Genomic DNA, 23,977 nt, shown 5'->3' on the forward strand with positions numbered 1-23,977 from the left:
TTTTTTTTTTTTTTTTGGATTCCCAGTAACACATTGGTGTCTTGTGTTACATGAATATTTTCAATTTCCTACACAAGTATTGAGTCCACTTTCATTGCTGTCCCCCCCCCCCCCCTGAAAAAAAGTGAACATGTTGGATTTTCTTCTTCCTCATAAAAGTGCTCCGTTCTTCCTCATCGAATTAACGCAACATTCTGTACTCAAAACGTTTTGACTTATTCCCCCTTCTGTTCACCATTCAGCAATGCCCACTGCCGCCGTGACCTCACCACCGCCCCTCATAGCCATCCGTCCCCACCACGCCCCCAATCAGGTCCCACCCACTCCTCGGGGGATAGGGGGTAGTATCCCTAGTAGTGTGGGGGAGACCAAGCCCACCCCGGCCCCCCTCATGCAGCCGGTCCTAAAAATTCGGCCCCTGAGCAGTGTTAGCATAGCCAAGGCTACGGGAAGTCCCAAAGGTAGATTGTATTCCAGAAACGGAAATTTTTTTGGCATTCATCTTTCGAAACATTCTCATTTTGTTTTCCTTTTCATTAACTTATTGCGTAAGAAGTTTCTACTAACACCCTTGTGTTGTATCGAAGAAGGTTGAGGGTACAGCAAATTACTATATTCCGTAGGGTTTCTTTTCTACTCATTACTTGTGCAAATTAATCCAAAGCCACCGTTTTCAAGTTGCACCTTCAAGTATTGTGTTTGTGTTTTTACGATGTTGGAAGTTATTGCGCTTTATGAGGTTAAAAAATGATTTGAACATGAATAATTTGCATGGAGACATTTGTCAATTTTAATAAACGTTCCCAGTGAGATCGAGAGTTCTCTGGGACTCACATTCTTCAGAAAATGGACCTTATTGGTTTTTTAGCTGTGGGATAGCAGCACAACAAATCATCATTTCTCTCCGTTAGTTAGTAACAAACGTTGACATTGTCTATTGCTCCAACATATTTTGACCGATTTCAACCAAACTTTGTCTGAAGTATCAGTAGCCCAGACCCAACATGTCACATGACCAAACTGTTGTCTTAGGGTCAATGGGGTCAAAAACTGGGTTTTTTGGTTGTCCAAATCTAGATGTGGATGCAACTTTCTGAGAGTGTCTATTTTCATGTGTGCCTTGGCAGTTTTCCCTTGTTTATCAATATTTTGTCACAAATTAAGAAGATTGTCTTGTACTAACTTTCCAAACTGACACTATTAATTGAATTAACCCTCCCACCCTGGCTGGCAAATTCAGCTACGTCATCACAGCAAGATCAATGTTTTAACAATGAAGAAGTACCTTGTTAATTTGAAATAGCCATGCTATAAATGGAGGTGATTGATACGATAGCTGTACCAACCAGTTACCTCTTTTGTCTGTTGATAGAATTTGACTAGTCGAGAGTGTTAACATGAATGTGATCTGAGAGGAAGTGGAAATTTTTGACCGACAGATCAAACAATAGGTGTTGCCTTGAAAACCAGAAGTTAATTACATTTTGCTTGCACTCGTGACTAACCATTGCACTTTTCTGTTGCTTTTTTTTTTTGGTGAACTAAAAAGCTTTGCAAGAATCAGGAAGTGTACATTTATTGCATGTATGATGCATGTCACACATGTACATTATTTCATTGTTCAGTGTTGGTTAATTGGCCCAGTATTATGATCAACCAGTCAGGAGACGATTCCTATTTAGATTAATGCATGTGCTTCGTTTTATATTTGAATAAGAAACAGCCTCAGTCCTCCAAAATCGTCCATTATTTCTTGAATATGTTTAGTGGAGGGGTGACCACTGCCTCAATCCTTCAAAACCCTCCAATAATCAATGTAATACATTCAGGAGGTGCGGATGATATCCAGAAGCAGTGTGGATGTTTTGTCCAGTGTAAATTAAGCGTGACTAACGTAAATAATGCAGGGCACAGCATAAGGCCTTCTACATAATCAACTGACACTTTTTTGGCATGCAGCCTCAATCCTCCAAAATCCTCCACAACCGCCTGGTTGATTTTGGTTGATTGAGCAGGGTTAGGTTTAAGCATCTGTTCACTTGCAATATCGCAATTAACATACAAGACTAAAATAGAAACTTTGACATTAAAATGTTGCACATGCACCTTATACGTTGTATTTTTGAAAGCACCGACTTAACAAGTGCTGTTTGCAAATGTCACAAGAAATTATTTTTTTAAAATTTTCTTCCCTAGTTTCAGTAACAACGTCAGGGAGCCGACCGGCGGTGACCGCAACACCTCAACGCAGCCACAAAAGCAAGCATAATAAAGACTCGCCTTTCTTCTTGGTAAGTGTAAAGTAATAGTACACACTTTCCTTGTTCCAATTAACCCTACTAGTGGGTAATCAATATTCAGAGCAATATGTAAAACACTTAAAAACCTGCAGTTCACTGTGTCCCACAGAGCCACTGCACAGAAAGAAAAACAGCACTGAAGAGCAGTGAAGGGTGACCAAGCCTGCCTGCTTGCTCTGAGCTTAACCCTAACCCCTAGGCCCTTGTTGCTTACAACCATCCTCAATCCTCCAATATTTTGCAACTCCGCCTAAATTTTTCAAAATTGTCAGACAGTCCTGCCTCAAAATGCATTCATCCTCAATCCTTGAAAATCCTCATGTGCTTCAATCACCATTCATCCTCAATCCTCTAGCATCCTCCAAAACCGCCAGTAGGATTTTGGAGGAGTGAGGTGGGTTAGGGTTAACAACACAAAAGAATTGTGCAGGGATTTGAAGTGTTTATCCATACTCCACAGACAATTACCACAAAGGAATTTGAAGTGTGGGTGCTAACTTTATTAGGCAAAAGTGGTTTTGCAACACATGAAGGGTTGTGAAGTGCAGAAGACTAGGAGGGTTAATGAACTCATGAAACCTTGACTTGCTTTTAGGCAGTGCTTGTCTGCCTGCTGTAACGTACCATGCTTGTCTATATCATCATTCTGGCCATGCACATTCCATTTTGGCTTGTCAGTCGGCAGCCAATGCCAACCTTGACAATTCTTTAGCTTGGCCTAGATCAAATCTCCTTGGCATCGAGCTGTGAGGGTCTCACCCTGTACCCTCACGGTCCCCGAGCCTCGGGGACATTCTTAAAACCTTAGAAACTTGACGAAGTCTGAGGAAACCCAGCTGATAGTGCAATGCTGCAAAAACTGGAGCTTTATAGCTGTGGTGTCACAGAGAATCAGGTCATTTTGTTTCAAAATCATATTTCTCAATATTTCTCCTGTTGTGCTGGGTTTCACAGACTTGTTCACAAAATTGGGTTTTATTGTGGGATCCGAGTCATCTGCAGACATCCAAATATTACAAAACAACTGCTTGAACGGTTTTCTGAGAAACATTCCTGAACTCGTAATCATTCTAAATCCAACAGTAAACCAATGTCTTGTTCTTTGAACTGTTAAGATTACAATGTAAAGGAATGGTAATTGGGATCTTTCTTTCTCATTTGTGCAAATCCTTCAAAACCTTGTTTTGGATTTTGTGGGATCTGGGAGTGCAAGGTTTTTTTGAGATTTTCAAAGATTTGTTCTTCTACTCTTGGAAGTTAGCCACAGATTCAAATCTGAACTATTTTCAGCATGCAACAGGAATTCCTGTTTTTTGTTGCCCAAATTGCCACGTTTTTTTTTTTAAATTTATTTTGAGCCTGATTTTTTTTTGGGGGGGGGGGTTGATTTCACATCTTTTTGTCCTATTTTTTTTTCATTGAAATCCATTCTAATGCCTGTATTTCCCATTCTGATTGGTAGGAATCGATGCACAAGGCTGAGGTGGATGAGCGCAAAGCCACGCTAGCCAGGATAGCCGACCTGAACCAGCACCGCTGTGCGGCCAAGCCTGTCTACGGAAGCGACCTGCGCTCAGTGGTCTCCATCCTGAACAGCCCCAACCCAGCCGGGAAGGACCGGCCTTACGCCAGCTGCACGGGGATGTTCCATTGTCGGGAGGTGCACGGCCTGCCGTTCCCCCACGGGTATGAGGCCAGATTGTCGCAGACGGACACCCTCAGAAAAGTCATCCGAACGCCGGAGGACATACTGGTAGAGTTGAAGGAAATCATCAAGAGGTTAGTTCTAAATAGAAAGTTCAGCAACCCCAATTAAAGTAATTTTATCCTTTTTTTTTTCCCCATCCGCTTTTTTTACATTTTTGAACCTAACTGCTCTGAGCGAGGAAAAAAAATGCAGTTTTTGCTGATGGCAATGATGACATTGAGATTTAATCAGACTAGAGTCTCTGAGTCTTGACCAAAGCACTGTAGAGCAAAATCTCATTTGTCTGAGCATGTTTTCCCCACAAGAAGCCTCCACTACAATCAAGTCCTCGGTATTAAGTCACAAGTCATGACTTAGTCTTCTAGTCTTGAGTAATAACAAGCTTCTCAAATGAAATGTGACAAAAGTGTACCTCCGAGCCAGTTTTGTAGTTGAGTCAATCACAAGTCATCACAAGTCCATCACAAATCCATCACAAGTCCATCACAAATCCATCACAGGTCCATCACATGACCATCACAGGTCAATCACAGGTCCATCACAGGTCCATCACAAGTCTCACAAGTCCATCACATGTCCTCACAATTCACTACCAAGTTCATCACAATCCATTACAGCTTTTTCAAGTCGGTCAGAAGCTATTCAAATGAACTATATCAAAAACATTAAGTTTCTTTTGTTCATCTCCTGTTTCGTGTGACTGAACTTGTGAACTTGTAATTTAAAAGCCTTGACTTTCAGGGGTTCATTTGAATGTTGCAGAATCTTGTTGAATTGAGTATGGTAAGGGTTAAGTTTGACGAAACTTGTGACGAAATTGTAGTAGACCCTACTTGTTACCTAAGCTGTGATTTGACTCCAAATAGCTTCATGATTAGTAATATTCCTGTGGTCCATGTGCAGATTTGTGATGGTAGTGCCCCTGGCCACGTCGCCACCCATCAGCATGCACACGTACCACCCAGCACCCTCGGCAGCCAATCAGCACAGGCTACTCCGTGAGACCCTCCGTCGAGAGTTGACGCCTACCACTGCCTGCCTGCACCCCATCCAGACTGGCATGAAATTCCAGTTCCCTGAGCTCCGGCTCATCCAGTATGATTGCGGTAGGTTCAGATGCTCCAAGAATTACAGTCGAGTCTCGTTTATACAAACTCGTTCGGACCTAGCCAAATTGTTTGTTATATCAGAATTTTGTATTAAGAGGAACATCAGTCCCATTCATTGTGCACATAATGCACAGTCGGGACCAAAGCCTTATGTTTGTTATAACCAGAATTTTGTATTAACAGAGTTTGTACTAACAAGAGTCGACTGTAGTTTGAAATTGTTGAAGTGCCTGACTTGACATTTTATAGGCTCGCTGAAACATATTTGTAATCGTGTTAAAATTTGGAGATGAGAACATAAGTCCACCTGCTACGAGCTGATGTATCAGGGTATATTTCTTTTTCATTGGGGTAAAATCTGACATGACAGAAGGAGCCTTAGTTGCTTAAATCCTTCTTTAGTGGAATCTGGCAGAGGATTTGGCTTCAAATCATTTCACTATTGTAAGCACCATATGCTTTGAACCTTTTCATCCTTAGAGATTTAAATCCTCTGGCAATTACAGGATTTCGTACTTGATTTAAAAGTGCAGGTAACATGCTTTTCTTGTATACCTCAGATTTCCTACAAAAAAATGTCACAGCCCCCTCACTTTTTAAATTTTTTTTTATTTTTTTTTTATTTTTTACAAAGTTCACTTTACAGCTGATACATATGATAATCTGTAATTTGAATATGACAGGTAAGCTACAGGCATTAGACGTTCTGCTGCGTAAGCTGAAGGCTGGCGACCACCGAGTCCTGATCTTCACCCAGATGACCCGCATGCTGGATGTCCTAGAGGCCTTCCTCAACTACCACGGCCACATCTACGTCCGACTGGACGGCACCACCAAGGTGGAGCAGAGACAGGTAAAATATGGGCTCCGTGAGCAAACAAGAGAGGGTGTTTTTTTTACAACTTTCAAGAGCCCAGTGGACAGGACTTGACACACTACGTGCACACACAGCCTTACATATACTTACGGGAAGACCTTTGTTTCCCTTCTTTATTCTCATTTGTTCCGATTTGAAATCTCAAACTCCATAGCCATTCCCTTAAGGGGGTAGATTGATTTCTTAAGACTTCCTTATGGGGTCTATTGTTCTACTGTGTCTTCTACCCCATAAGGAACCCTGTAGATGTTCGTACTGGTTCGTGCGTGTATAGTACGAAGTATGCAAGACTGATACTCTGAATATGGGCAAACCCTCGGTGTCTTACTGCATGCTTTAGATTTTGACGGCAGTGAGTTCAAATGTCTCTCCCAGTGGCTTCAATTTCAATTTAGGTTTATTTGTAAATATTCTCATAAAAGCAGTTAAGAAATAAGTGACAAGTATAACGTTGCAATACAATAATTTCACTCCGCTTCGCGTCGTGGAATGGAACATTCCATGTGTCACCTCATGAATTCATTCTTACCATTGCACTCATAAACATTCATTATTTGGATAATATTCAAGTTGATTTGACATCAGGCAGCCACATGGTTCTGTGATGGGATGGGCATATCATTGCCCATCTGTACATGTCCTGTGGCTAGACAACAATCTCTCAGCTTCAAGGTCTGTTCTGGTGGCTCAATACAAATAATGCCATGCAGAATTCATGTCTGAGACACAGTGATGATTACTGGAACAGTAGGCGGCATGCGTGCAGCCTACTCGTGAGAGCATTCTTGTGTACAGTCCTTCTGATTTGAGGCGTGCGATCACACCCCCACACCATTGCACACCTAAAAGCTTCCAGAGAAGTGTGAATAATTGCACGCCTGAATTTCCCTGGACCACAGACCGCACACCTAGAAAAACACACACCTAGAAAAACACACACCTAGAAAAATCCAGGTGTGCCTTTTTCCACACGCCTGTGATTTTCAAATCAGAAGGACTGTGTGTAGGCTACGGTTTTGTGCACTCGGTTGTTTTGCTCATATTGCATGGAGTCATATGACTACTGTTCATCTGGATGTGCACGAGGCCATAGTGTTTTAACATCAGCACAAGGTGCGCATTGACCCTTTCCTTACCATGGGCGACTTTAGTCGACCAGGAAACCACTCACACAACACCCACAACACAGATTTATTCACTGCTTTTCAACAAGCTGGCATATTGGTATATATTGCTTCCCATACATCAACCAGTTGGTCATGTGGGAAAAAGGCTTTCCGTTTGATAACTAGGACCAGAAAAAAAAAAAAACATACTTGCCTTTTTATTGGTGGCCTTGCTTTTTACATCACATAAAAGAGTAAGGTTCAAGAAACAACTTTACACACAACACTTTGATTTTAATCACTCCTTGGCAGTCTGGGTTGAAAAATAGCGAGTTTTCACGCAGTGATTCTGGGGAGAGCCAAGTCAATAAACAATGTGGTAAAGAAAGGATTAAAAAAAGCATTCAAGTGTCTGTCATTGTCACCAGTAGGGAGGTACTTGCGCACCGAGTACATAACCCTACCAAATCTGAATGGTCAGTGAGAAGTAAATCTGTGCACATTCCTTGGACTTGGAAAAAATTGGGCCGTAGAGCCCTATGCAAAGCAACATGTAGTGTTACAGACTTTATTTCTTTATATTTCCTTTTTCATCATCTAGTTTCTGATGGACCGCTTCAACATGGACAAGCGCATCTTCTGCTTCATCTTATCCACGCGCAGCGGAGGTCTGGGTATCAATCTCACCGGCGCTGACACCGTGGTGTTCTACGACAGCGACTGGAACCCCACCATGGATGCCCAGGCGCAGGACCGCTGCCACAGGATTGGACAAACCAGGGACGTCCATATATACAGGTGTGTACAAGTATCAAGTGCGGATATGATAGTGTTGTGGAGTCAATCAGTAGTCCTTACAGATCCATTACAGATTAATTGCAAGTGAAGTCACAGGTGTTACAAAACGATTTCTTTGTTAATTCGTCTTACTTGTGAAAGAACTTTCAATTTACGTGTGATGACTTGACTACAGCATTGTAGTCGAGCCCATCACAAGTTGGATCACAGTAACTCACATGTTCTTACGCAAGTCCAGTCACAAGTAACGGGGGGTGAACAATGACAAAGGAATGCCTTTGCCACAGTTCACTTGAATTTAATTTGAATTAACTCGAGACTGGATTATTTTGTCATAGACTTGTGTAAACAACGGTGTTGTTGTTGAAAGAGCCATATTGTACGGTTGGGTTGAAGAGATACTTACATCGGCAAGCTTTTGCTACTTAACCAGTTCGCGCCGGAGGCCTTGTACACGCGCAAAAATTGTGCGGTATCTGGAACGGATGACAGATAAACACACAGGAAGCGAGACCAAAAATATCTGTCAGCGACCCGCTCGCAGCGAGCGAGGCCGGAAATATGAGTGTGCTGCCCGAGGGTGATGGCTTCAACCCGCCTGGCCTGAGGTCGAGTGAAACGTAATCGCGTGCCTCGTTCCATTCTTGTCAAAATAATCCCGGCGGGAACTACTTACGTGAATGTAATCTTTATAAAGATATATTTAAGCGTTGATCACTGGGCCTTCCAGGGCTTAGCTCTGAATAGAGAAGTGACACTCCTGCTATGATGACATTGAGATTGATATCAGACTAGAGTCTCTGAGCCTGTACGGGTGCTGCTGAGCAAAATCTCACATTTGTCTGAGCACTTCACTCCGCTGATTTCTTCTTTGTAGTCTTAAATGGAGACTAATTCTGGTGAGAAGAGCATTGCGCATGGTTAGAATAGTTTTGTAGTCCATGCTAAAGCAAAGCAAATTTCATGACGCCAAGAAGTGTATTTTACTGATCACGGTCCACAATTTATTGCCATGTTTTCTGGAAATTGTAACATATGCTTTATTGATAAGAGGTTTTTACCCTCAGAATTACGTAAACATTTTGTAATAGTAACCCTCGATTTTTTTGTCTGACATTTTAGATTGATCAGTGAGATGACGGTGGAGGAGAACATCCTGAAGAAGGCCAATCAGAAGAGACTGCTGGTGGATGTCTCCATCGAGGGAGGAAACTTCACCACAGCGTTCTTCAAAACGGTTAGATTAACTTCTGAAAATCTTGCTGTACTAGTCATCATGTTTCAGTGCAGTAACACAGCATTACAAAATATAGAAGACTAAAAAGTCCTCTTTTATTTTAAACCTTGTTTGCTTGAACATTTTTTTCTCCAACATTACCCTTTTAGCTAGGATGCAGCCTCAGTCCTGCAAAATCTTCAGATTGCCACCATGTAAAAATATGGATTTTGCCGCAATTCCTTGAAATCCTCCAACTCTCTTTTAAGTCATGAAGCAGTGCGGATGATACCCAGTATGATGTAGGTCTACATATATGTAAGGCTGAACATAAAACAATGCAAGGTACAACTTAAGACGTATACACCTTCCAAAATCAAGCGGCACTTCAAAGGCGTTCAACCTCAATCATTCAAAATCCTTTATTAAGGCCCGGTTGATTTTGGAGGAATCGAGGAGAGTTGGGGTGAAAATTATATTTGGACCATCCAGAAGTTTTTTCAAAGTTACTGTAAAACCTGAAGTTTACAGTTAAATATATAAACCTAACCTTATGACCTGTTTGGTGTTCCTGTGCTTGTTTATGCATTTCTACTTCCCATTAAACTTTAAGTGTCTTTTGGCCACCAGTTAGCAAACCACAGTTCTTCGAAATTTCTTTTTGTAACTATTCAAAACAGTCCTTTTCCCTTCTGGTGCCAAGCATTTCTGGCCCCGGAAGTGTAAGATGTTTAATGAGATTTTGCATTTGATATCTTCATGGTTGTGTCACTTTGCTATTCAAAGAAGTTTCCTTAATCTTTGTATTTCCAGAACACCATCAAGGACCTGTTTGACATGTCCAATCGGCGCAATGCCCAACCTGTCGCCATCGAGGATCTGGTCATCAACAGCAGACCTGAGCAGACACCGAGCAAGACGCAGCAGGCTGCCGAGGAGAAGGAAGCAATCACGCAGAATCAGTTGGAACAGGTGAGACAAGGACCCAAGAAAATAACATTCAATCTTGAGACAATCAGTGGGCAATTCCAGTGTAACGTAACGTCAGTGACGGAACTTTTTAGAGCTCAGTGAATAAACTTGAAAATGTATTTTTTTCTTCTTCAAATTTCATGAATCCATTGTCTAGCAATGGTCAAATAGATTACAGACTAGGAGTTTCGGATCATTTCTCTGAATCATTAATTAGATATCATGGTTAATTGGCTCTGTCACGAACATTACTTTTGTTTACATAATGTTGGAATTGCCCTTGTCTAAAGGTACAGAACAAGCTTACTCAGATTGTTTTAATTTATAGAGCAGGTTCGCAGTGGCTTGGCAAGAAGTGGAACTGCTTCTTTCAATTCTCTTTTTTCGAGACCAAAAAAAAAAACATAAAAACTTATCTTATTTCCCAATGAACAGGGTTTAATTGTGAACCCACTTGAGACAAAAAGCTCAAAAAAGTGCCAATAATCGTGATTCTCCTGTCTCCTTTCCTCAGGCCCTGGCCAAGACGGAGGATGAGACGGACGTCAAGGCGACCTCCAAGGCCCTGGCTGAGCAGGATGCAGAGCTGGCGGAGTTTGATGAGACCATTCCCTACGAGGGGGAGGAGACTAAGGCCAAAGAGGAGGTGTCCAAGATCGAGATAGAGCTGGCCCAGCTGGATGACCAGGTAACTTGCATGGAAGCACAGTTCATCAGATGTGCACCACCCAAAATCGATCATGTCATCTGACTGGTCAACTTCAGCATTTTTCTAATCTTGCTCAATGCAACGAGGTGTAAGAAATTCTGTGGGACCTCCTATCGTTGAGAAGTCAACAGAAGCACCATAAACTCGGTTGTAACTCAGTGGAAGGTAGCTCCTTGAATAGTGTCAGCGCTGGATCTTTTGGCTTGCCCTTGATAGTTGACATGATCGATTTTGTCAGACTGAGCTGGTATAGCAACTGTGGGATATTGTTGGGTTGAGCAGATTGAAACCAAATTTGATCTCTCTTTTGTTGCTGCTGTCTGAGCAGTCAAAGACAGTAACAAAAAAATCAATCCTCCTTCCCTGTCATACCTTTATACACGACTAGCCAAATTTCATTAACAGATAACTGGTAGCTGGCATATCAATCTCCTACAGTCAAAGTTTTGCTGTTTCAAGTTACATAATAGTCACAGCCAGTCAATCCTGCGTTATGAAGGCAGGGAGAACTCGACTGTTTAAAACAGTCACTTGATTTATTTTTACTGTTGGGATCGCTGTGTTGAACTTGCAAGCCAAAGAGGTGAGGGTTTTAATGAATAACGTCTTCTCAATATCGCCTTAATCACAGCTGACCAACATCGAGAAGTATGCCATGAGGTACCTGGAGTCCAACATGGAACCGGCACCAATGGACGATGTCCTGGAAGCAGAGGTTAGTAACTGTAAGACCAATGCTTAGATCTGTCAAGCACCCAAATGCACTGATACTAATAAGAGTCTCCACTTGATTTTTGATCATGGTGTGCATTATTTAGCTATCTTTCTGTGTAAGGAACTTAAAAAAGCAGACCCTGTTCTCACATCATCTCAAAACGGTGATATGCCGTATGAAAATTTATCAAAACAGGGGTGACCTTTGTCAATTTTTTCTTCCCGATTTCAGAATTTTTTCCACCTGATTTTAGGATTTTGAAATCATCCCTTTTGAAATCTGAAATACCTTCTGTTTTACTGTAAAAGTGTTTTTACTTATAAAAGTTTATGTAAGACAAAAGAAATGGTTTATTTTAAGGGATGTCTTTAGGCAAACAGAAACATACACCATAGACCCTACATTGCTCCGGGGCCCTTGGCCATCCTCACACCCTCTGCTGATTATTCCATGGATTTTCATTTCCCCCCAATCTCACACCTGAACAAAAGATCTCACTCAGATAAGAGCTCATTCGTAGAAATACCTGTGGCGCTCTTGTGCCAAAAAAAAGGAATTATAATTCTTGTCTTTAGTGTCATATAATGTATGCAGGTTACAGTGCCGTGTTTTATCTTGAACACAGCATCGTGATGACATTTAGTTGAGGTCTCTGATCAATCAACGTGAAGAGACACTGACTACTTTCTGATTTGACTTGCTGTGAATTGGGTCCCAAAGCGCAAACTATTTGACGCCGACAAGGCTTGAAATGAAACTACGCTCTTTAACATTCATGGTTTGTGGTTTTTCAAATGTTTAATCAGGAGCAGATCCAGTTGGCAAAGAAGGAATGGGAACTGGAGCGTCTGCAGGCCCTGAAGGAGGAGGAGGAACGCAAGGCGGAACAAGAAGAGGACGAGATCTTCTTTACCTACTGTGATGAGGAAGCTAAAAATAAGGTGCATAAGAGTAGATCTAAGTCTAGGCAGACCCAGGGTGGTAGCTCGCGGGCCGGCAGCCAGAAAAGTAGTCGGGCAAGCAGCCGCTCAGGTAGCGCAGAGCGACCAAAGCGTAACCCTCCGGCTAGTACCGGACGCAGCACGCGGCGCAATCCAAAACCAGATCCCGCGGCAGACGATTCGGGTCCGAGGTCACCTGTAACGAGATCAGGTGCCACCAAGTCCCCGCCCCCTCCCACAACTGCAGTCCTCTCACCAAGATCCCCCTTGGCCCGGTTAGCTCCAACCAAACCATCTGCCAAGAAAACAGGGTCTGCAAAATCACCTCCTGAGAAGACGGACACTGCCAAGTCCAAGCAGAAGTCAAAAGGACAGAAGTCCAGTATGCCTAAAGAGCCAGAGAGTAAGCAGAGCTCAGAATCAGCAGTAAGGCAGCTTGGAGAAGAAACGTCACGCAGCTGTAGTTCACCCATGGATCTATCTGTCGGTGGTCCTAATGCCACAGTGTCAGCAACAACACCAATGGACTTGTCCATGAGCCCTAGAAAAGACAACAAGCAACAGGAGGTCATGGTCAAACACACACCAACAAGTGTTACCAGTGAGCCATCAAGCAACCCCACTGTGACTACATCCCCACCTAATAGCTTCAATGTCCAGCCGCTAAACCTATCTCCTCGATCCAAGCAGCCCCAACACCCAACGAATTCTGACTTGCCTCCTATGCCTGGCTTGGTATCCAGCTTGACAGGTAGTGGTAGTCCTCCTCCACCCAATCCAAATCTCCCCTCCATTCCTCTACTGCTTCCAAGGCATCCGCTGTCATCTCATTACTCGTCTACTCCTACCGTGCTGACAGAGACTCCCTCAATCCGGGCCTCTAATCCCAACAGCCATCCTAGTTCAACTTCATCTAGTCTAGAGTCTATTCTCCAACGAAATCTGAATGTGGTTGTTTCGTCAGCAACTGGTGTACAGTCACTAACCGCTGCCCAGCTTCTTTCGCTGGGCATGTCCCGACCAAACTTGAGCCCCCTGCAGCTTGTGCAGCCTGATACTCCCGGGATTCCACCACGGTTTGGTTTGCCCACTCAATCTCAGATGCTCCGCAATCCTCCACCTTTACAGCCAATGCCGCATCAACAACATCTTCGTCCACAAGCACAGCATGCTACATTGCTTCAGCAGCAATATCGGCTACAAGTTCAACAGCAACAGTCGCAGGTGGCAGCTGCATCCTCACATCAGATGTCATCATCACCCCAGCCACAGCCACAGTCCCAATCACAAATGCCAGTCTTGGCACGCCTCCAGATGCTCACTCAACCCAGAATGGCTTCTCCGTCTCAGACCCCTACTCTCCGTCTTTCTCTGTCAAGACCACAGCTGCAAATGGCCCAGAGGCAGTTGCTAGCACACCAGCAGATTCTAGGGGCAGCCCGTCTACGTTCATCATCCATCATGCAATCTCAGCCAAGGCAACAGGGTCAGCCAATTTTGGCTCGTCTAGAAGTCTTGCCAGTAAGGCAACCTCAGTTACAGAGCAGAGGCAGCTCTGAGCTCCTGACCGGTTTACAGTTAGCTGATTCAAGGACAGCAGTGGCTCGACAAAAGGTACCACTGCAGCGAATGCCACACCCTGTTCGGATACAGGCTCCAGTGATAAATCCCCAGATTTTGTTACAGTTGCAGTCCCAATCCCAGACCAAGTTGCAGTCCCAGACCCAGCCACAGTCCAGGCCACAAACCATAGCACAAGCTTTAGCCCAGACTCTGGCCCCACAGAATTTCCCGGCTCCAACACACCTGCCATCTACATCTCAAGGCCCGTCTCAGACACCAGTTTCGATTTCTGTTGTCCCCGTGTCTCACCAGCACACGGCCCAGCCCCAGCACCAGCCCCAGACAGCAGTACAAACCACTCAGGATGCCCCTGTCAATATGCCAACACCCAGTCAGCACCAAAGCACCACTAACGGTGTCAAACAGTTGCTCACGCTGACAGTTCCAGATGCAACTGTACCTCGTGGTGCCCCAGTTGAAAAGCTGGCACCTACCCTCACCAAAGCATCACCCCAGGCAGCACAAGGTTCATTAATAAGCACACAATCAGACAGGGAAACATTAACAAATGCACCAGCTCAACAGTCTCCAAGTACAGTGTCTAAGGTTGCAACTGATTCCCAAAGGACAAGTGTGTCAGAAACGCTTCCAAATCTATCGGACATCCAGATTTCAACCCATGCAGAAGCGGCCAGTTCTGCCTTGAGTCCACCCCAACTTACTCCTCAGCCTCGTGTAGATGCATCACAGTCGGGTGAATCACAGATCCAGTCACTATCCCAATCTTGGACTGAATCAGAGTCAGTGTCGCAGATGTCACCACCCTCCCTTGCAGTGTCAGGGCAGATTGCTTCTGTCGCCCGAGCAGACTCTTGTCCACAATCCTCAAATCAGACTCTTCCTATTCACCAGGAATCGTGTACCCTGATGAAGCAAGTGGACGCTGCCACATCATTGGATTCAGAACAGATACTTACAGCTGCTTTGTCTCAATTGAAACAAAAGGAGGAAGGTGCGAGTGATAACACACCAAAAGAAAGTGCAATTCCTCAAATTTCATTTCCTGACCTGAGTACCTCCCCATCTCAACTCTCAACACCTGCCAATCAGTCCAAACCAACTCCCCTGTCCTTCCCCCAGAGGATATCCCCACACCCGACACACTCGCCCCCTTCTACACAATCCTCTCCGAATTCTCAGTCCCCGCCTCTGCCAAAATCACCAGCCCTGTCTTGCTCCCCAGAGCCGCTTGACCTCTCACCGCAGCACCATAAAGTCAGTCCTCTGAAGGAGGCAGTGAGACGTTCATCACAACATGACTCCACATCCAGGTCTGGTACAGCTCGTAACACCGAGAGGTGCATATTTGACCTTTCCCTCTCGAGTTCAAGTGCCCGTCCTGATGCAGTGCATTCATCAAGCAGCCAACCAGAGCAAAAGGATGGGCGTATTTCACTCCCCAAGCAAGATACAAATCAAGTGGAAGCTCACCTTACCTCAAGAATGCATCTGAACGCAGAGTCTGTACAGAATTCCACGACGGCAAAATCACCCGAGCCTGATGGCAGAGAGGAAAGCCACGAGCAGCGGAACATATTCCAAGTGCTCTCCTCCTTAATGAGATCACCCCCACCTGCCTCCCCAGCTCTGCCGCTTTCACCATCGGAGGTCGTCTCGCCTTCTTCGGCTTCTCCAGTCCCCGTGCCATTTGATCTGACCATTCCTAAATCTCCCCAGCCGTCCAAAACAATAGCGGCCCAGCAACACAAAAATTACCAGTCCGAATTAGATAACGTTGCTGCAGCAAACTCTGATGGCTTGTCTCAGTCATCGACCTCTGTTAGAAATTTTGCGCAAGGCGCATCTAATGACACATCCTCCCCCAATGCGGCCACCGAAGCGCCGTCGTCACCGGAGCTAGCCAAGGCTGCCTTGGCTAAGAAACTGGCCAAGATCCAGCTGTCCAGCGTGGACGACGGTAGGGAAAGCACAGGGCCCCGGACCCGAGCGATGAGCGGCGCTGAATTGGCAGATAAGCTCATCCAGACGCGATCGCGTAGCCGGCACCATTCAGCCAGCCCTGCGCTAACCCACAGGGACTTGAAAGGTTTGTCCAGGGCTAGCTCAAGGAGCAGCTCTGCCACCAACTCAAGGGATGTCTCACCCGCGAGGGGTGGGACGCCAACGGCCACAGATAAAAATGTAGTGGTGAAACGGGGGAGGGGGCGCCCTAGAAAGTACCCAGAGCGCAGTTGACAAACACTGAGGTAACAACCAATGCAGTTCATTTAAGTTAATTTGTAAAAGACACGGCGATGGTTATGTGCAAGAAACTAGTTTTACTCACTGACCAAAGATGTGTGTATTTAAAGATTTCTTGGTAGGAAAAGTTCTGAGATGTGTCGCAGCAGAGCTGATAAAATCGTTACTTGCAAGGAACGCACTCAAAGCTTTAGTTCCTGCAGATGTTTAATTTATATTTCAGTGCTTTTGATGTACTTTAAGGGCTGTTTAGTTTCTCTTGATGTCTGGTTATTACCCATAAGAGGCATCATCGATAGGAACAATACGATGTTGTGATAGATTGCCAAATAATAGCCAGGTATTATTTGATATGACATACCGATATCACATTCTTAGTGCTTTGTACTTTTTTTTCAGAGTACCTCTTAAATTCCTTTTTACACTGTGCCATTTGAAAATTTGCAAATCTGTGGTCCCTTTTCTATGACACACAACCTGGAGAAGAATTGTGAATTTTTGTATTTATTTTGTATTGTATTTATCAATTCTCTTGAAACCAAGTGTAAGTGGTATACTAATTGAACCACGTGACTTCCCCCCCCCCCCCAAAAAAAACCCCTCAAACCGTATCAACTTTTGTAACTTGACAAGCACAGATAGATTCTGTTTTTATTGTTCCCCGGTTTTCAAATTTGTTGTTTTGCCTTGATTTGAAATGTTGCTCATCAGTACATTTAGATTAAGTTACACTCACACGTGGTTTACCAAAGCACGGTCAATTTTTTGGAAAGTGAAGCAGGCCAGTTAAGTAAAAATTGGAAAGTTTTTTTTTTTAAAGACCAGCCTTCATCACAAGTCAAGCATAGCTGCCGCTTTTGGGGTCATTCTCTGTTTGTGTGTGTTCGGTAAAGTAAGAATCGATGTTAATAATTTGCCGACAAGTGAAAAGAAAATGACCAAGTTAAATTAATTCCTAGAATTTTAAGCTAAAGTCATCAGTTGGGATGGGGCTTGATTTCTAGGGCACCATTAGATTTATTGAGCAAGATTAATTTGTTATTTCGCAGAATGTGTTTCCCTGTATTTTTGTATTGATAAGCAAGAAAAGATGATGTTGAAGAATGGGATCAATAAATGAAAGATTTATGTTCGAGAAAAGAAAAAGAAAAGTTTCTGTCTTTACTTCCTTTGGTTTTATGCTCTGAGTTTGGCCAGGCTAAGTAAGAAAAAAAATAAAATCAAGAAAAACGTGAGAACAAAACAGAAAAAAGATGAATCGGAACAAAACCAAAAATTATGTACAAAGATCGTTTGATACAGTTGCCAAGCATACTTCACAGATGCCGCCCACAAAAAAAATGTACCCTGGCCCAAAATTATGCTATCTCTCTCCAAATTGGTGACAAACAGTGCACTTTTGGCAGGTTCACAGATGCCAAACCCAACCATTCTGCAAATTGTTTGATATTTTGTGGCCAAAATTTGAAGAAGAAAATTATTGTTTGCCTGTGCCATTCTGAGCAACCATTAGAAACCATTGGAGGTAGAGATGAGCTTTTGGGCCAGGGAAGGGTGCTCACTAGGGGAACACTTGAAACGCGTACAGATATGCCATAATTCGTGCCAACCTGAACATTCATAGAGGAATTCTAAAATTTTCTACTCTGGAAAAAGGAGTTCAAAATTGAACAGAGTAAGGCATGGTTCATACCTGACAAGGAAAGCCAAGCGATCTTCAGTAGAGGAGAATACGAAATTAAACAGGCGGTTATTTGAGGTTTTATCAAGGTTTTACGATGATTTACGGGGAACCTTGGGGTTAAACCGCGGGGTTAATTTTGCATTTTCTCCCATATTTTAACAATGTTCTCTTCGTTGTGATGCTCGCTGTTGCCTCAACACATTTGCTTCACTCTTTTCATGTCAAGTATGAACCAAAACTAAATCATCAGGAATATTTTTACTGAACGTTGCTTGGATGAAAATATCAAGAATTAGGACCTGATAAATTGGCAAAGTCAGAATTAGGAAAATCTGTAAACGGGCATTTTCGAAAGGACAGTATCAGTACAGTACAAGGTGAGGGAAAAACAAAGAAGACCCAAATGGCAGGACCATTTCCTTAATAAAGTTCTGCATGTCGCACTTTCAAAATCTAGGATATAAAAGCCCAATTAATAAGCTTTCTTTTAGTACAAAATTCATTCAAATCACCCATGTACTTCTCAAGCTACGGAATTTTGAACACAACCACAGTTTTATAGTTCTGTCCACAGATCACAAAAAAAGGTATTTTCTTTCAGCAAAATGAAAACAATTTACATGTGCCCTATGTGAATTGTTTTCGTTTTGCCGAAAGAACGTACCTTTTTTGGTGATCTGTGGACAGAACTTTGAAATGGTGGTTGTGTTTAAAACTCCGTAACTAGAAATGTGTTTGTGATTTGAATGATTCTTGTACTAAAAAGAAAGATTATTAATCCCAACTCCCCAGCCTAATTTACTAGGAACCATACCCATTCTGGCAAATTCAAACACCAACATGGGAAATAATACACACACACTTTTGGACTTAGTTTCTGGAGGTATGCCAACCCCAGAGTAAAAGACCATCAGTTTAGGAGTACTGTACCTATCCCAACAGATTTAAACAAAACCTGCTGTTTAACTTTGATGGGTTGAGTTCGGTTAGGGTTAATTGGGCTTTCATATCCTAGATATTGATAGTGCTACATGCAGAACTTCACTCAAAAATTGGTCCTGCCATTTGGGTTTCATTGTTTTTCTACTCACCCTGTATGTATAACTTAAACCAAAAACAATTGGGCCACTAAAACATAGTTTGGTACAGCGGTCATTCTTCATAGCGATTTTAGGCTGTAAATGAATATTACATAAAATTGGGGATGTTGGTTATGGGCTCCCTGCCCGAACAAGAAGGGGCACTTTTTGACCACTTTCGAGAGTCTCGTGGACGGGACACTACGTGCGCATAGTGGTTCGCATGCGTGTGGTGCGAAGTACGCGTGACTAATTTTTTTCTAAGTAAGTTTTGAATTTTTGCATGGTGGTTGTGTAAATTAGTGAAGGTTTTCGGTAACACCATGTGGAATAATCTCTTTCGAGAAGATGTCACCCACAGGAACCAACCGGTTCTTTTCAGAGCCACACATCTTCCCAAAAGAGATTTCCACATGGTGTTACCGCTAACCTTCACTAGTTAATTTTATTTGCTTTATACACAATGCCAAAGCGTTTTTGCATGAGCATCAGGCGTCAGTGGTAATGCGTTGGAATGTCTCCCAGTGGTCTTCCCCAACTCTCCCTTTCTTACCAATGAGGGGGTACTTGTGCCGGAGCCCATAGCAGAATGTTTGGCATATCGGTGTTTGTCATAGGGACGTTCTACTTTAACACTTTCAGTAAAAGTACAATTTTCGAGTCAAGAGCACTAAACAGAGTGTGCACAGTCAGAGAAAATATCCACTCCCAAAATCTAAGAATTACATTTGAAACACACACATTTCAAGAGCTTTCCAGTGAAATAGGGGGAAAAAAACCTGTATGGGTGCATAGAATTTTTTTTGCAGAGATTAGAAAAAGAGCTGTGATGTGAATTCGGAGAAACAGAACCACATTTCCTAAATATTTAAGTTGGTATCCTTTTGAGAAAGATGAAGAGTGGGCATATGATTTTGCTAACTTACCTCAAAACCAAACTTTGTAGTTAATGTAGTCTCATTTATATAGAAATTTGGTAAATACTTTGAATCATGAAATCTGAAAATTAACATGGAAGTTCTGCAAGAAAACATAAATTATTCCAAGGTTCAAACATTGTTCAGTTAACTCATCCGGGTACATGTACTTTAAACTTGAGTGTCCTTTCAAGGTCAGTTTTAAACCCCCAGCACTGCTCAGAGGTAACTGTGTGGAAAAAAAAATATCATTTTGGGGCGAGCACTCTTAGGTGTACTTGTAACCAGTGATTGTGACATCGCTACTGACAAAATGGGGTACGTTTAAGAAGGAACCTGAAGGGGTGTAGCTACGTAGTGAAATGTGGGTCATTCTATACATTCAGGGTCCAAATTGTGACCTCCTTCCTGTCCCTTTTACCTTGGTACTTTGTAATCTACCTTTCAAGTATCATTAAGAATTACTTCAAATGATGTACTTGTTGGGTAGGTGGTTTGTTATTCATAATCACTCTTGGAGGGCGACTGCATTAAGGAGTGCATCAGAATTATAAAATCATAAATGTCAGATGTAACAGGGACAGGGACAACAAGTGGACCCCAAATTGATAGAATGCCCACATGCGCAATGCAACACAACACCATGCAATACAACGTCAACAAACTCTCAGATATAATCATGTTGAATCTAAGGGCTAGAAGAAGGAGGAAAAGCTATGCATGTTCATTGTTTATTCCTTGGAAGATTGAGTGATGTTCCAAGACGGATGAACCTGAGAGTTGACGTGCATAATCTCGTACTCAAATTATTGTGGATGCCTTGTTTGTTTTCTCCCTGTAGGTGTACATTTCCAACAAAGATGACATCATGCCGGTAAGTTGTAGACGAGTGTTTTTACCATCTGTGATTTTTGCTTGAAAACAAGGAAACCAGCCGAATTACTACATGTAGTTCATGTTTTTATTTTGGAGGGGGGTGGGCCTCGGCCTAAAAAAAAAGAAGAAGTTTAATTCACGTACAGTGAAGTGTTGAGCGCCAACATTTGACATAGTTTTTATAAAAGAAGATTAAACATCTTGTGAGTATCGCCCTGAAATGGAAATGAACTCATGTATTGGTCCATGTCCTAAGCAGTACCGCAAAAAGTCAACTTTAAGTCCATTCAGTTCAAAACTTGACAAAAATAGGCTGAATATCTCGAGTAAATTCATGGGTTGAAATTTTTTTTTTTTAACCTAACTTCCTACTTACTTTTACCAAGTAAAGGACAATGTCCACCAATATCCATCACTCACTCTGCTTCACATACATGACATAATGAAATCCACCACTAAAGTGCTGGTGGATTTTGATGGAATGGCTTGCAGTACTGGATGCTAGGCAAAGTTCATCAAATTCACCCAGCACTGCTTCAGGCCTCCTGGCCAAAGTCCATCATACTCCATCACATTTTAGTCAAACCATGCCAACTGGACCATGTCCCCCAAAATCCACCTAAAATGGGGGTGATGGGGTTGGTAAGGTAAGGATTAATGTACAAAAAAAAGTGTGAAGTCTTAAGCATAATTTGAAAGTACAGAACATATTCTCAGCCAAACGTCTATTACATGTATGCATCAACCCTTGAGGGCCCCAAATCTCATGCCACCACCTACTTTCTATTTTTCAAGATCTGGGCTCCGCCCACCCCACCCCAGGATGAAAATGACGTCTACGTGGACCTCTCAGCCAGCCTCATGTATGACACCTCCATCATGATGGAGTCCAAACTGCCTCCCGTCTACGTCAAGAAAGAACACAAGAAGACCAAAGTGGAACAAGGTATTGCTACCACTTTTCAGTAAATACTTGCTTCAAAAGTAGAGGTTGAGGGAAGGTGCTTTGAAATGGGAAAGTTTCACCAAAAGGGAGGACAGGGAAAAGTATTGGTTTTACCTGAATGCACACTCCAAATAGACATTTGTTTTTTTCTCAGAAATGTAACTGTGGCACTCTTAAAATTAGGGATAGGAGGCTCTTCTGATGTTGAACATGTAACAAATTTATTCTCTGTAATCTTGAAGTTAGAAATAAACTGTGTCACTTTGGTCTTCGGCAAGATTACCACTGTCAAAAAAAGTTTTTATAAAATGGCAACAATTAATTTGAATTTAAATTGTGTTTTGTGAAATGTGAATTGAGTGTAAATGAGTTAAAACCAAAAATAATGGGTGTGTCTTTTTATAACCGACACTACATTTTTTTTAATGAGAGTCGCCCATCATAAGGCCCATAAGCGCCACTCAACCTGAGGGCTACACAAAGAAGGGATTGAAAAGGAAATCTAAGGGAAAAAAAGGAAAATGCTTCAAGTAGAGCAATCAGTACATATTAATTTTTTTTTTAAGTATTCAGGACTGTCAGGGATTTGATGAATAAAGGTCACATCTCGGAGCACAGACTTTCTTCACATTGACCAAAAAATTAATAGAGTTGGGCCCCTGTTGCATCATGAGTCACTTATCCAAGTAAATTTGTCAGGATTTTTCCTGATTTCAAGATTTTAAGAAAATCCGTTTTGAACAGTGGAATTTGTGAGATGTTAACCGTAAACATCTCTTTACCTATAAAAGTCTCTTTAGAACAACAGAAATGGGTATTTCACAGCTACCTTGAGACAAATACAAGCATGTACCATTTTTATTCGCCAGGTATCCGCAAGATCAAGCCCCACACCAAGTCAGGCGAGGTGCCGCACCACACGGCGCACATCATGACCCCACCCCAGTCCCTCTTCAACCGCCCCTCGGCGGCCCTCCTGCGCATGCGACGCGAGGCCAAGCAGCAGAAGCTACGCGCCATGGCCGGCAAGCCCGTGGTCAAGCCGTTGCCCATAGTGCACCGGACTACCTCCACGGACATGCAGACGGCCGATCGGCACGAGTGGCTGATCAACGAGGATTGGGCATTGCTGCAGGTATGCTAATCATTCTATAAATTTAGAGTCCCTGTTACATCAGACATTTATGATTTTAGAATTTTGATGATCTCCTTGATACAGTCATCCTCCATGAGTGATAATGAATAGCGAACTACCTACCCACCAAGTAAATAATCCAGGAAGTCATTCTTAATGATACCTTTGAAAAGTTAGCGATTTTGCCCCTCCACTTTTAGCCAATCTATTTAAACCAAGCAAAGGTCAATTATTTGACCTTTGAGTCAAAGGTCCAACCGAAACACCCCCACACCCTCCCACCCCCACCCCCACCCCCACCCAATCCCCCAACCCAAACCCAAACCCCACCCCACCCCCAGCTTTCAAGGCTGTTCCGTCCCTGCTGGAAACAGTTCGAACCAATCAAATATTACTTTGCATAGTATTTGTGTCCCTTGATAGTTTCAGTGCAAATGATGTGTCATGGGTTTATGGAACACTTGCGAGGGAATTCAGGACGATTCTTTTCAAAGATACTAATTGAGTCCATTTTAATTTCCTATATGCATACACTTTGCAGGTCACACATTTCAGAATGCAAATTAGTTTTTTTCTAAGTATTTTGTCCCCGTTTAATCCTCCTCCCTCAGGCTGTACAAGCTCTTCAGGAGCTCCCCCTCACCCTCCAGGCCGTCGTACCGGGCCACGTCATCAACTGGGACCTGGTTAGTGACATTGTCAACGGCACCAGTCGCATCTACCGCTCCCCCAAGCAGTGCCGCCACCGCTACGAGAACGTCATCATACCACGGGAGGAGGGCAAGATACTCTATGACACCAACCCCAAGAAACAGAAGAAATCCAAGGGCATATACAGGGTAAGGCTTGACTCCGTGATTCAAACTCTCTGCCCCTCTCAGTAAGGCAAGATACTCTATGACACCTACCCCAAGAAACAGAAGAAATCTAAGGGCATACACAGGGTAAGGCTTGACTTCATGTTCCACACCATGAACCTTCTTGTTCCAGCTAATATTTTTTACACAGAATTTGATAACTCTGAAAGTATTTTTTTAAAAACCAGTGCCAGCTGTGAATGGAAA

The 23,977-nt window shown here is 43.0% G+C and overlaps 1 protein-coding gene across 10 annotated transcripts in view; it reads left to right on the top strand.

Annotated features, from left to right (window-relative positions):
* Positions 1 to 23,977, top strand: part of LOC119742946 (helicase domino-like) — a 71,582-nt gene that overhangs the window by 28,726 nt on the left and 18,879 nt on the right. For 7 of the 10 annotated variants that reach the window (XM_038219221.1, XM_038219225.1, XM_038219227.1 and 4 more), the window contains 15 exons: positions 243 to 461; positions 2,197 to 2,291; positions 3,763 to 4,079; positions 4,912 to 5,114; positions 5,801 to 5,970; positions 7,702 to 7,898; positions 9,021 to 9,135; positions 9,928 to 10,086; positions 10,601 to 10,774; positions 11,427 to 11,510; positions 12,317 to 12,451; positions 20,798 to 20,830; positions 21,628 to 21,778; positions 22,648 to 22,913; positions 23,525 to 23,752. In XM_038219221.1, the coding sequence (XP_038075149.1) occupies positions 243 to 461; positions 2,197 to 2,291; positions 3,763 to 4,079; positions 4,912 to 5,114; positions 5,801 to 5,970; positions 7,702 to 7,898; positions 9,021 to 9,135; positions 9,928 to 10,086; positions 10,601 to 10,774; positions 11,427 to 11,510; positions 12,317 to 12,451; positions 20,798 to 20,830; positions 21,628 to 21,778; positions 22,648 to 22,913; positions 23,525 to 23,752 (2,546 nt within the window). Of the gene's footprint in view, positions 1 to 242; positions 462 to 2,196; positions 2,292 to 3,762; positions 4,080 to 4,911; positions 5,115 to 5,800; positions 5,971 to 7,701; positions 7,899 to 9,020; positions 9,136 to 9,927; positions 10,087 to 10,600; positions 10,775 to 11,426; positions 11,511 to 12,316; positions 17,417 to 20,797; positions 20,831 to 21,627; positions 21,779 to 22,647; positions 22,914 to 23,524; positions 23,753 to 23,977 lie in introns of those variants that run through there. The other 3 variants (XM_038219219.1, XM_038219220.1, XM_038219226.1) reach the window with 3 other exon arrangements.

This window comes from Patiria miniata, unplaced genomic scaffold (genome assembly GCF_015706575.1).
Source record: "Patiria miniata isolate m_02_andy unplaced genomic scaffold, ASM1570657v1 HiC_scaffold_6, whole genome shotgun sequence".
In the NCBI taxonomy this organism is placed as follows: Eukaryota; Metazoa; Echinodermata; class Asteroidea; order Valvatida; family Asterinidae; genus Patiria; species Patiria miniata.